At 30.7% G+C, this 13,094-nt stretch overlaps 1 protein-coding gene across 1 annotated transcript; it reads left to right on the forward strand.

Annotated features, from left to right (window-relative positions):
- Positions 1 to 3,618: 3,618 nt before the first annotated feature.
- On the forward strand, positions 3,619 to 5,124 carry LOAG_08209 (hypothetical protein; the record flags this gene model as incomplete). Its single annotated transcript, XM_003143741.1, has 2 exons — positions 3,619 to 3,806; positions 4,974 to 5,124. The coding sequence occupies 2 exons, from the start codon at positions 3,619 to 3,621 to the stop codon at positions 5,122 to 5,124; spliced, it is 339 nt and encodes a 112-aa protein (XP_003143789.1).
- Between the last annotated feature and the right edge of the window lie 7,970 nt (positions 5,125 to 13,094).

The following is a 13,094-nucleotide window of genomic DNA, read 5'->3' on the forward strand; positions in this document are numbered from 1 at the left end:
AATAATAATAATAATAATAATAATAATAATAATAATAATAATAATAATAATAATAATAATAATAATAATAATAATAATAATAATAATAATAATAATAATAATAATAATAATAATAATAATAATAATAATAATAATAATAATAATAATTGAAATTCATTTTGTCGTACCAAATTCTTGAAACACAACTAATTTATTGCTCATTTCACTATCGATGAGTCATTTTTTCTAACCAGAATTTATCGAAAATCAAATGCAACAACGTTGAATAATCTTTCAAAAGAGGAGAGGATAGAATAAGTTATAAGTAATAAAGGAAGGAAAGGAAAGGACCAAATTTCCTTCACTAATTTCCAATTTCTCCATGAAATATTTTCAAGATTTTAGTAATAAGAAACTATTCCCTTCTCCATTCAATCGTCTAATAGGCATAGAAAATCACTTTCTATTACTCATTTTGAAGTATCATAGAATGATCGATGCGACGCAGAAATCAGTGACCTATTCATCTTTTACCCTTTTTGTTGATTCACTAAAAAATTTTATATTCACTCAAAAAGTGGTGAAACATGTTTAACGTCATCCGAACACTAAACTTTTTTCGATTATGATGAATGTGAAATATAAGAGATATGATTGCATCAAAATATCAGACATTCTGCAATGTTATCATTAAATCATGAAGCTTATCTCCTTTATTATCAAACTCTTAAAACTGATTTTATCCTTGTTTCATAATCGCAATCATCGAAAAGTTTGCATCCAATTTTCACGTTAGTGAATGTTTTTCATTCATGATCCCATATAAACTTCATTTTAATCCAAACGATTCAAAGCCTGCAAGTGCTCTCATAATTTTAATTTTGAATTAAAAGGATTTTCCTCTATGACTCATTTCGTGTTGTCCATTCATACAGTGCAGTTTATTATCATCGTTGTTGTTACTCCATTATAGAAACTAGGTTCCTGTTATTTTGTTTATTATGTTATCTCCTAATCAGTATTACCAGAATGCAAGATAGCTTATCATTTCACATGATCTGGTTTGAGGCTTTTTCGAGAAATAAACCCATTCGTTAGAACTCTTGAACATAATTATCAAGTTACAATATTTATTGTCTACTTAACTACAATCAATACAAGATTTTTTCCACTGCTATCACTGAAATGAACTTTTGTTTCAATTTTTGTTTTATGACCCCTAAATAAATTTCCTTATTTTAAGTTCCTTTATCCGAAAAACGAACAAATGTTAAATGTTTTGCATTTATTAATACATATTAGCGGAAAAAGTTCAAAAAATGAAGTTTGATTCATTAAAAAAATTCTCATTAAAATGGCTTTGGCTATGTTTATGTCATAAGAGAACCAGCCAGAGAGGGAATCGATCTTTCATTCCCATATAAAAAACGAATACCTGAAATCATCATTCCCATTGACTAGCAATTTCTTGTTTCCTCCTTTTCCAGAAGCAGAACTCTTCCATAACTTTTAAAAGCATTTAAGGAACTTTTAAACATCTTTGAAATATTCACATTTTCGTTATTCACTATGTAACATTTTGAATTTTATTATATTGAATAGTTTGAATATAACGGAAAAACACAGTTATGAATAGAAAAAAGACAGTTCAATATCATCTTGTATAAGAAGTGCTAATTTTGAACATAAAAATATATCAAATTAAGCTACTGAAATATGAAAATATGATAGTGATATCAAAAGTTAATTCCCTCGATATCCTTCTCTTAAGTTAGTTTCTAACTTGTTTCTTCAAATAAATTGAAATCTTGAAATTTCAAAGTTCGATTCATGCTATTCGCCTTTTGTAAGCATTCTTCAGAAATTTTTGGCGATGTAAAAGTTGAATTTAAATGCATCGGAAGTGATATATACCTTTCAGGATCATTCTGAAAGACAATTTTTTACCTAAAACTTTAGCGTACTTGGAGAATTTTTACGTTATTAACTTACTTATACCGCTTTTATTGTGTTTGAATGTCTGCTGAAAGAAATTTTTCATGTTTTTTGGTCTGAGAATGCCTTTTATGAATCATTTTCATTGCTATCGTTTTGGAAATCGCTTTTTATCAAAATTGTGCATTTCGAATCAATGATTTTGAGACTTTGGAAGTGAAATTTATGAAATTATTATCCCAGATTTCAAACGATTGCTTCGTTTTTCCCAATGTGAAAAGTTGACCTCAAAAAGTATTTCTGAATTTTTATTAACTTGAATTCTCTTAAGCTCTCATTAGTTTTGTCAACAATTTGAAGATTATGAACTTAAGATAAAAGGAGATTTATGTGATGGCGAATGTTCGTCTTATGCTTCAGAAGAGAATTTATCGTTTGAAGAGGAAAAACCAAATAAGTAAGATTCAGAGGAAGAGGAGCAATATGAAGATGATGACCAAGAATTTGAAAAGGACAGAGTTTAACTAATGGTAGTGACACCTGCGAAAAGCCGTCTGGATCGCATCTTCAGGTAAGGTATAATGATATTGAAAATTACGTCTTTTATCCGCTTTTTTTTTCTGAAGAATATTTCGAATGAGAAAAAATTTGAATATGTTTTGAATGACTGTGAAATTTAGGAAACGAACAGGATTTTCATGGTTATTTCAGGAATTTCTATGGATTTCATCATGGAATTATGTGCATCATTGATTAGTGGTAAGTTCCCTTGTTTCAAATGAAGCTGTTGGTTCAAATATTTATATTGAGCATTTGGATCAAGAAACGCCGATGTATCGAAGCTTTCGTAAGTTTAACTAATATTTTTAAAACCAATCGATTGTTGTGTTTGGAAACAGTTTAAATCACATTGAAATAAAATTTTTGTCAATTAAGTGCCCGTTGATAATTTATTAAGTATCAACCAACAGTTAACTGAAAACTTCTTGATGGAAACTTCTGGATGAAAATTTCTTGACCAAGAGCAAAACTTTTGTGCAGGATACTGGAAGAATCAAAAATGAAAGTTCTAATTTTTTAAAAATGGTCAATTTTCAAATATCTGTTCATTAGGATCGGCATAAAATTATACATTCTTTTCATTGCGTCACCGCAAAAGTGAATTCAAGGAAATATAAAGGATGAGAGATAACAAAGTGCAAGTAAAAGATTATGCGTTTTCAAAGTTTGCCAAAATTCTTTTCCAAAAGGATTGCACTAACAGATCAATAATATTTCTCACTATGTGTATTAAAAGTAAATTACTACTAATAAATTCAAATCATTTCTTTGAAAATATTCTTTGAACTTAATTAGTAAATTGACAAGCACCTTTTTTACACTTTAATCAAATTTGCAACGGCGCTTCTCTCAATATTATCCAGCTTTTTTAAACATAAATTTAAATATTATATTCGGAAGAAGGAAAAATATTTATATATTTTCAAACGGTAGGAAATAAATTTGATAAACTTTCTTTTTGTCCAATCTTTCAGTATTAGATTTTTTGCAAAGTAAATGATGGCCGAACGATGAAACTTCGACATTATTGACAAAATAAACAACGCAGTTCAACAGAAAAAAAAAACTGGCAAATTCCCCTTGAAGATGTTTTACAGAATCAAATTTAATTGTTTTGTAGCAACAATTTGTGTTACTTAAAAAATGGGTTTTGTCACATTGTCAACATCATCCATTCATCAGCACTCTATGAATCTATATGTGCTTTTTCCATGTTTTGGTTATGAAGAAAAATTTTTTCGTCAAGTATCACTCGAAGAAGAATATGTCAGGGACGAAGAATATTTTAAGAAGCCAATGAAAGCATGTGCTAATTATTTTATTGTGTACAAGTTGGTATTTACACTGAAGACTCTGTCTGAAACTAACAAAGCCATTATTTGTTTTGAAGACAATGAAATTCTATGACCCATTTTTTCATTTCCAGAAGTTAAAATGACAGATAACGAGCTATTAAAATGTTGTATATATCTGAGAATTTGCCGCCTTTACAACAGTCTTGTGATTACTTAATAAATAACCTTATTTTTCTAATGACGAAAATTTTTCTGAAAGGATTTCCAGTTGGATTGGTAAGATCGATAAAAGTAGATCACTTTTCACAGAATAATGCAATTAATTAATTCTGAATTCCAGCGTTTTAACATAGTTCGAAGGATTCAGAGAGTTGTTAAACTTTGAGAGCTCATGTCAATAAGGAAATTTGGAAATGTTTGTGCATTATAACTGAGTAAAAGATTGGAAAGTGAGGAAATGCTGGAAAATCACCGGAAATAAAGTGGTGATAAATGGAAATAGTCGTATAATTTTAGCGGGTGTGATTCACTTAGAGATTTTGGCAAAAAATTTTATTCGCAGTGAACCGTTCGGATTATTACTTTTGGGAATTGGCTGTAATTGATTTCATTTATTTCATTATCTGATGAACATATTTCATTACTTTGGATTTCTGTTTTAAAAGTCATTTTCTTCAACAGTAAACGAACAAGTTCAACAAGTCTTAAATCAATAGACCAGGTGATTTCAACCGCAGTTATCATCTAGTGTTATCAAGATTCATATCATATTTTCACATTCTATAGAAACATAAATGCAAACAAATAAGCAATGGTGGACCTCATTAATTTTCCCTGTCAGCACTAGTAAAAACTGTGCACATAATAGCATTTGCACAATTAATTTTTCTTTGATCGACAGATTTCGAATGCTGATATCTTGAAGGATAATGCCGATTCTGTTTGAATTCACATTCATAAATAAATATGTTAGCATCCCTCTAAGTTCGGAAATTTCTATTTCTTCCGGAAAACGAAATTACTACATTCGCTTCTGATCAAATCAGTAATAAACTGTCCATGTCCTATTATTGTATGTTACCTCGAAAGGGACACACGCATGATGTCGACAATAATATGCATATTTCAAAGCCATAATTAATCGGTAGTGTACTAGGAGAAGTGCAAAACACTTCACGCTTACACTGCGATACTGTTTCTTAGCAGTCCACTTAATAGAGGGATGGACAATAGTAGAGGACAAATACATTCATCATCCTCATGTCCTTGCATTGTGCTTCGGATTGGACGTACGGTCTTGGTGATCCCTCTGTTACTGGTGGTACCAGTTGCCGAGCATCAGTTGCAAAACTAATTCAAATTAGCATATCAATTTTTCGGAATTTTCATATGAGAATAGTCAAGAAGTTGAAATGCAAACAACAATCACGCAATGAATCACACTTTTCGACTGAACTTTTTCCAATCATTTGTTGATCTTTCAGATCAGTATTTTTTTTTTTAATAGAAACTAAAAAAAAGGCGAAAGAATTCGTGAGAATTCTCTCGATGAAAATTTGTTTTCTGTCTTAAAAATTTTTAATTCAGAAAACTAATGTTTTGGTGACACTTTTTAAATCTTCCAAAATTTGCTTTAAAAAAAAAAGCAAAAAAACAAAAAACAACTTCTCCTAATTCCAGTAGTTGAGGAAAAAGAAGAGAGAGAGGAAGGTTTTTCTTTGTCTGTTATTAATTGACAATGCTTGCAAAATAATGACCTGAGAGATCCCTGGTTTGACCAGCTTTTCTGTCTTTGTTATTATTGATCGAAAATTTCACGGTCAATAGTTCGTCGATACTTTTCTGGAGACTTTGGTTGTTTAGAATAATTGTGACAATGATGACAAGTGTGTATTGCTTGCAGAAAAATGGATAAAAGTATAATAATTATGATCTACTCTATTCTTGGTATTATCAAGGTTTGATGATTAAGAGCAAACTGTCAATTTACGGATTAACAAGTAATGATAGTTTGTCAATTTGTTCTTCTTTAGGAGAAAGACGAATGAAAACACGTGCATCAGTAATCCGTAAATTAGTGTAAAACAAATAGTGGTAGTATTTAGATCCGGTATAACAAATTAGCTTGCTATTGAACTTTGAACTCGTCTTTATAAAAGTGAAGTAATTTATCATGATAGAAGTTCTAATAAATTTTGGTACAGAAAATTTCATGTGCACTGTTGACATGAAAAATGCATGGACAAATAAATCTTTTTAAGCATTTGGGTATTCCAGTATATGTTATGTAACTATTAGAAGTATTAGTCATGAAAGTTTTCATTTTAATCTATTCATAACCATTGGATGTTTTTACTAACTGATTAGTACTGCTCATTCCGCTAATTAAAAACAATAATTGATGAATTTAATTCTAATCCTTGTTTTGTCCAACTGAATCTGTGGTGTGCTCGAAATATCTGAAAAGCAATCATTTTTCTTCGTTGATTCATTTCATTCAATGAAATTTGTTTGCTTTAATATTTTTTCCTGAAGCCAAAGATTGTCAAAAGTCTGTTTGTGACCTAAAATTAATTCTTCCATTTCACAATATAATTAGCTTTTTTCTTCATAAAATCGGCAAAAAATAATTAAACAAACAATGCTGTTTCTTTTCAATTTTTAACTAAACTGAAAGTTATTTGAATTATTTCATGAAACAAAACAATCCCTCACAGAAAACGACGAAATTTTGTCCGTTCCAATTTTTAATGTGTTACTGATTGGCCGTTAAAACTTCGTTTGGCTCCATTCTATGCTCTTTCATTTCACCGAACTTTATTTGAAGATACGATCAGCACAAATCTGCTGCAGTTTATTAGCGCAGCGGGAGAGAGGGACGATGTTCGTTTAGCGCATCTCTCTGATAAATCCATTTCCAAACTGTCCCTACAATAACAATTGCACTCGTTATCGTTATCTGATCGATTACATCTGCTTACGTAACTTCTTGTCTTGTCTCTCTTTCAGTGGTACTTGTTCAGGATTAATGACATATTAACATTACTTATGACATGATCGCTTATGTATATTGATATTGAACTACAGCCTTTGTTGAGAGATAAAAATATAGTTTGATCTAAAAATTGTTGTACAGTTTACAGTAAATGAGCAAGAGTGAATATTCTATATTTACAAAATAATTTTGGCAATTTGTTTGTAAAGACAGCGAATCATCTCAAACAAAGCGAACCCTTCGATGGTTATTAGATAGTTTCTGATATTATGCAACATTTAATCCATGTGAATACCAGATAAAGATGTATGCTGGCATTTGACCTAAGTTAGAATGGGAGCAGATCCAGGATACTAGTTTTTATTCTTTGCTGATACATCACTGATTCATGTTACTCAAAAAAGATCAATTCAATTACTGTTTCATATTATCTATATATTGTCCCAAAAATATCAATGTAATAGTAATCCCTGAAATGCTCAAGTAAATATTCGTCAAAATCAAATCTGTCCACCTTTCCTAATAGATTATAAAAAGGAATATCGGATGACTTCAATTACAGCTGTTGTATTTCCTCATGTCTCCATTTTAAAAATGCGGTAACGGGACAAAATAATGGGTTTAGAGTAAGAGAATAGGAAATAAGGCAATCAACACCGGCATTAAGAAACACTGTCTTACCTAACCAATCATTTCGAAAGGTAATTTCTCGGACTTTCTCATGTCAATTCGATAATTTTCAGTTTCATGGCAACCACTTTAATGATAAATCCAATTCATTGTTTAATTATCAGAAAACTGAAATGGATAGGTTGATAATAATCTGCATAATATTCATATAAAAGACATTAAAAGTAATATATGCGGGTGATTGTCATTCAGAGTCACGCTGCTTTATTTGTTATTAGTCGATTACTAATTATATTGATGTATGATCCCTTTATGGGCATAGGAAACACAGGCATTCATTAATATAATACAGTCTATGACTGTCTGGGATTATTGGATTGATGCTGGTTAAACTAGGAATGATGTATTATCAGATATCGGGCGGTAGTGGTTCGAGTGGTCATTGAGCTATTTGCGTCTGTTTCACCGAACTATTTACATTCATTATTGTTATTATCGCTCACTTCAACGTGATAACTTTCGTAACAATAAGTCCTGCTTTAGCACCTTGAAATATGATGGCTTCATATCTATTAAGAAGTTAATTCGATTATTAAATTGAATTTCACTTAATTTGGCTTAATAAAGGTATTTTTCACAAGTCAAGTGCACAATTCAACTTTTCAGAAATTGTTTATTTAATGTCCTAAAAATTTAGCATCCTAAAAAAATTGTCGTATTTAAAAACCTGATGTGAAAGTTTAAAGTTCTATTCTATTTATAACGACCGCCAATAGTTTGGATATTACTCATCCGCTCTGGTTCCATTCGTCAGGTAATTAATTATCCGAAAAAAAAAGAAAAACTTTCTGCAGAAGATAGCGATCTGTTCAAAATTCGCTTGCATTTATTTAGTGATGTTGCAAGTTGTTTACAAATTTACCACGAATTTACGTCCACATCAAAGTTGCACAATTCCTTCTAACTTTTTTCTAAAATCATCTCTTACAGTTAGATAAAAAGGAATATTAATTTTAAACAGTGCAAAACAATCCTTTCATTGTTTGATAACGAACCTTACTGCAGCAATCTTCTGTAATCTCGTTTTGCAATTAGTAATAGGACCGCTTATGGCTCTGTTTCGCTATAGGTCAATTTCAAAGGTCACTTATCTTTCTGAAGTTTGTATTCCCTGCATGATTTTTCTCAGTGCAATAAGGGTCACTAACAGTTCAATATGTTGTAAACACAAATTTTTGATATCGCAATTTGCATAGCATTACTTGCAAGTCACCGATCGATCTCTTTGCGAGGAAATAGATGAGGGTGCAAGGATCTTTCAATATTTGAAGCAATTTTAATGAATATTTGAGGCTAAATAATAACTACAAATCAATTCAGTGATAACAATTGATAATAGGTCATGATACAAATTATGATATTGAGGACTACTCATCTCGAAAGTTGTAGATGCATGTCTTTGAATCATGTTTTCCACAAAATATACATGGTTAATGGAAGCTATAGATGTAAACAATTAGTTGATCATGATCAAAGATATAGCAAGAATGATTGCTGATTCTGTAAAACGACTTAATTTACTGATTTTGCCAATAGAGTTTCCATAAATTGAAGAGATATACTGCCTCAAATAAAAAAAAAGAAAAAAGCAATGTTTTATGTGAACCTAAAATATTGTTACGATCGATTGGATTTGAACAAATTTTGTTGCGCGCATGTTGATGAAATGCATACAGCTGCATGAAAATTAAATATCCGTAGTCAACAGGTCATTATTTTAACAATAATTGAGAATCAAAGATGTTTATAATACTTTAGTTTTATACCTGAAATACCTTATATACTTTCCTGACATTATGTTATTAATCTAAGACAAAACTAACTGTACACTGCCGTATTCTGCACTTTGAAGATTTCTGGATTCTATTAACATTTGAGGCTCTCGGATTCAGGTTTACCACGGGTAGCAGGTGATGCATGCATATACGCCACTTTACTTTTATGAGAGCATTTGCGCAAATAGATCCAATCTCATTGGTTTCACAAAACCATCATAGCTATGGTCGTTCTAGCCAATTTTATAGCCCATCGTTGTATTTCCCAATTAATGTTTCTTCGTTATGAATCAATGTTAATCTAAGGCAGTGAGTCTACTATTTCTTGTTGACATTCTATGATATATATTAGGATTCATGAAACATTGTATACTTTGTGTCCCTTCTGTCATTCGTCATACAAGAATGAACATTTCCATACTGATAATCAAATTATAAGAAATAGCTATCAATCTCTAATTATAACTATAAGCTCTCTATTGCTAATTCAATCATTTATACATTAAGTCGCAGTTCATGTAATGGTACCAATAAATAAAAGCATTCAGCATATATTAGTAACTATTTGCATCTATCGTAATCTAATGAAATCTTGCAAAATGCAAATAGTCATTAACATCAGGATACCCGTCTCTGAACAAGTTTAATGACCAAATTGTTTTTTGGCTCTGAAAATTTTTCCAGTAATGAGCAAGCTTCGCCTGCATATAGTGGATATAGAATATAATTATTGCACTACCACTATTGATCATATCGTAGATTCCGCCATCACTATATCAGATGAGAAATCAGCAAAATAAAATTTGATTCATGTAATTCTGAAGAAGTGAAATATATTTCGCTGAAATAATCAATAAGTGGATTCTGTATATGCATATTGTCTTTATTACATCTATCATTATTTTGAAGAGATTTTAGATGGTGGAAAAGAGGAACAATTTTTAAATCATAGAAAATTAATTCGCTTGCAGTGAATAGCTAAAAAACTCTTAGAAATCTTATCCGAATGAAGAGGGAAAAAGGAGGGATCGAGGTGCACCTGCCTCCAAAATGATATCCGTTACTCAACATCTCTCCCAACCAATTCATTCATGATACCTCGTATTTTTCTACTAATAATAATATCATTTCTGATTCTTCACACATGCATCAATAAAGACCACTTAAGTACCACTTAATTTGAGATTTCTTTTTTATACACTCAATTTCATTCGAATGGTATGATATGTTATGGAAGTACAAGAATTTTAGTTATTCCATATTGTCTCAGTTGATTCGGCTAAATAGTTGCTAAATTAAATTTAATTGCTAATCATAATTGTTTAATGATCGATCAATTCCTTAATTTTCATTTCTCTAAAGGTGCAATTTAAGATCACATGATGGATGAAATTGTATAAATTGATTTCAATTAAAATATAATTTACAAATTCTTCCTTTCTGGGAAAACAACCAAAATGCAAACATTGTGGAACTACTGATCAGATGGGTGAAGCATAATTGTAACCGAAGTATGTACCTATGTTGGGAGCTTTCTTGAGTGCATGGGAATTGTACAATCAGTTTAGATGAAATATGAGCTATGGCACCAGGAGGTCTACCTACCGCTTATCCCTAAATTACGCTCAATTTCTTCCTGCGCATATGGTAATGATGATAAAATCAGTAAAGCATTGAATGACAAGCGTTGAATAGTAATTTGTCTTATCTTATTGATGGCTATTTAGCGCGAATTAAAATCAAGATAATTTCTACACTTACCATCCTTTTTCTACTAGTTACAAAGTCGTATTAATGATAAAATCCTATCAATGATAAAGTCGTACTAGTGATAAAATTTTCGCAGGAATCGCACGGAATTTTAATAATTTCAGTAGCTTTGCGACTTTTTTCTAACAATTGCCTTTGGCATATTTCAATAAATGTTGTTTGAAGTTCCAGTAAGATTGACTCATTTGATGACATTAACCAATGATCAATGCTAGATCGTCGTTGGAGCGATGGACACTGACCTCCGAATAGTTTATTTTAATTCAATTGTTGTTTTTTGAATGCTACGCCGTTGTAGAAGGGTAACAACAGTTCGATAATGAGGCCAACTATTATTATAACACACTCTCGTGCGAAGGGCCATAGCTCAGCATGTGGTAAAGGTAAAAGTAGGGGTAGTGCCTGTGTCCCATTGTTGCCAGTCATCGAATTGATTCATTGTAATCAAAATTTTTTATAATCAAACTTTTTGCATTGCATAAATGGATTTCAGATTAGAGCACAACATTTCAATTTATAAATTACTTATGCAATGATGTAGTTGTAATTTACAAAAGCAATTTAGTTGTTTTCATTTTTGAAATTCGAATATAGACAAGATTAAACTAATAATAAACAACTAGTACAATTCTATCTGCATCACGTCCTGTACCTTTCACGGGATATAAGCGTAACTGATCGAGATTTTAAATTGGTTGGTGATCTCTGCCACTGATCAAAATTAAATATTAATTTGATTCATCCCTTTCATGTTACAATGTTAAATGTTATTTCAGATTTTACAGCGTATATTCTGAAGAGATGGAATAGAGGATGAGGAAATATGCCCTAACTTTGACCAAATATTATTATTAATTTCACAAATATGGAAAATTATTAAGTTTTTATTATTTCAAAAAAGAAAAAATGAAATGATTTGGAAATCAGTCGCGAATTCATTGATTATTGTAAGGTTCTAGTTAGGATATAATCAATTGATGCATCATTTAAATACAGATCATAGTAAGGCTCAACAAGGAAAGCAATTTATGCTAGCTCATAATTAGTAAGTTGCATCATTACCGTTTCCTTCTTTACAATACGTTCCACAAAATTGTTTCTTTCTGTTTGTTCCATCCAAATTTGCAGTAAAATTTGAATAATTACAGATATAAAGAACATTTATAGTGTCCTATGCAATTTACGTGATATAGCTGTGCATTACGCAACTTAGCATTGCACGAAATGAACGGAAGCATCTGCAGCATTTTTTATTAATTTATTTATTATCTATTGCACTTAACACCTGACGAATAAAAAAATTGCCAGAATGGGGTCAAGCTGTCATGATAGATATTAATTTAAACTTCAAAATAAATTTTTAATAGGACAACAACTTTTTTGTATACTATTGTACTAAGTATCATCATGAAAAGTACTTCACGAAAAAACAATGATCAACACATAAAAGGTATAAAATCTTAGAAGTAATTTATTGATTGATTGTAAGTTTTAAGTTGATACATATTTTATAGAAATCGAAGGAAACGTCACGCATGATCTGCTCCTTGTTTATTCTGAAGTGAGGACTATCACTTGTCAAGGTGACTAAGATGTCAAAATTTTGCTCCATTAGGTGCGATTGAAAATAAGATTTGCCGTGGAGCACACCTGCAGTATATACCATTATCGTAATTATAATGTTTATAAAAAGATATGCGCCAAAAATGGTACATAAAAATAATTAGCTTAACAATCGGTTGGCTAATGTAATTTGATGGTCACTATTGAGCTACTTTTGCTTCTCAAAAGATTTTAAATTTTACATCATCCAAAACTTTCAAAGAACTCTAATTCTTTGTTTAGAAACTTAACCCAACTGTAGTAGTGCTAAAAAGAAAATATATACCAAAGGATCGTTTAATTGCAATGCTCTGAAGTAAAGATAAAGGAACAAAGGATAAATATCACGTAGTAGAGAATGAAAAAAATCGTTGCAGAAAGTTTAACACTTAGCTTGATTAATTGTTGAAAATTTTCGCTTTATTGATTAATCCAATATTACTAAAGAACAAAATGAACCATTTCCCTCTCTCTCTCTCTCTCTCTCTCCTC

This window comes from Loa loa (assembly GCF_000183805.2).
Source record: "Loa loa unplaced genomic scaffold supercont3.50, whole genome shotgun sequence".
In the NCBI taxonomy this organism is placed as follows: domain Eukaryota; kingdom Metazoa; phylum Nematoda; class Chromadorea; order Rhabditida; family Onchocercidae; genus Loa; species Loa loa.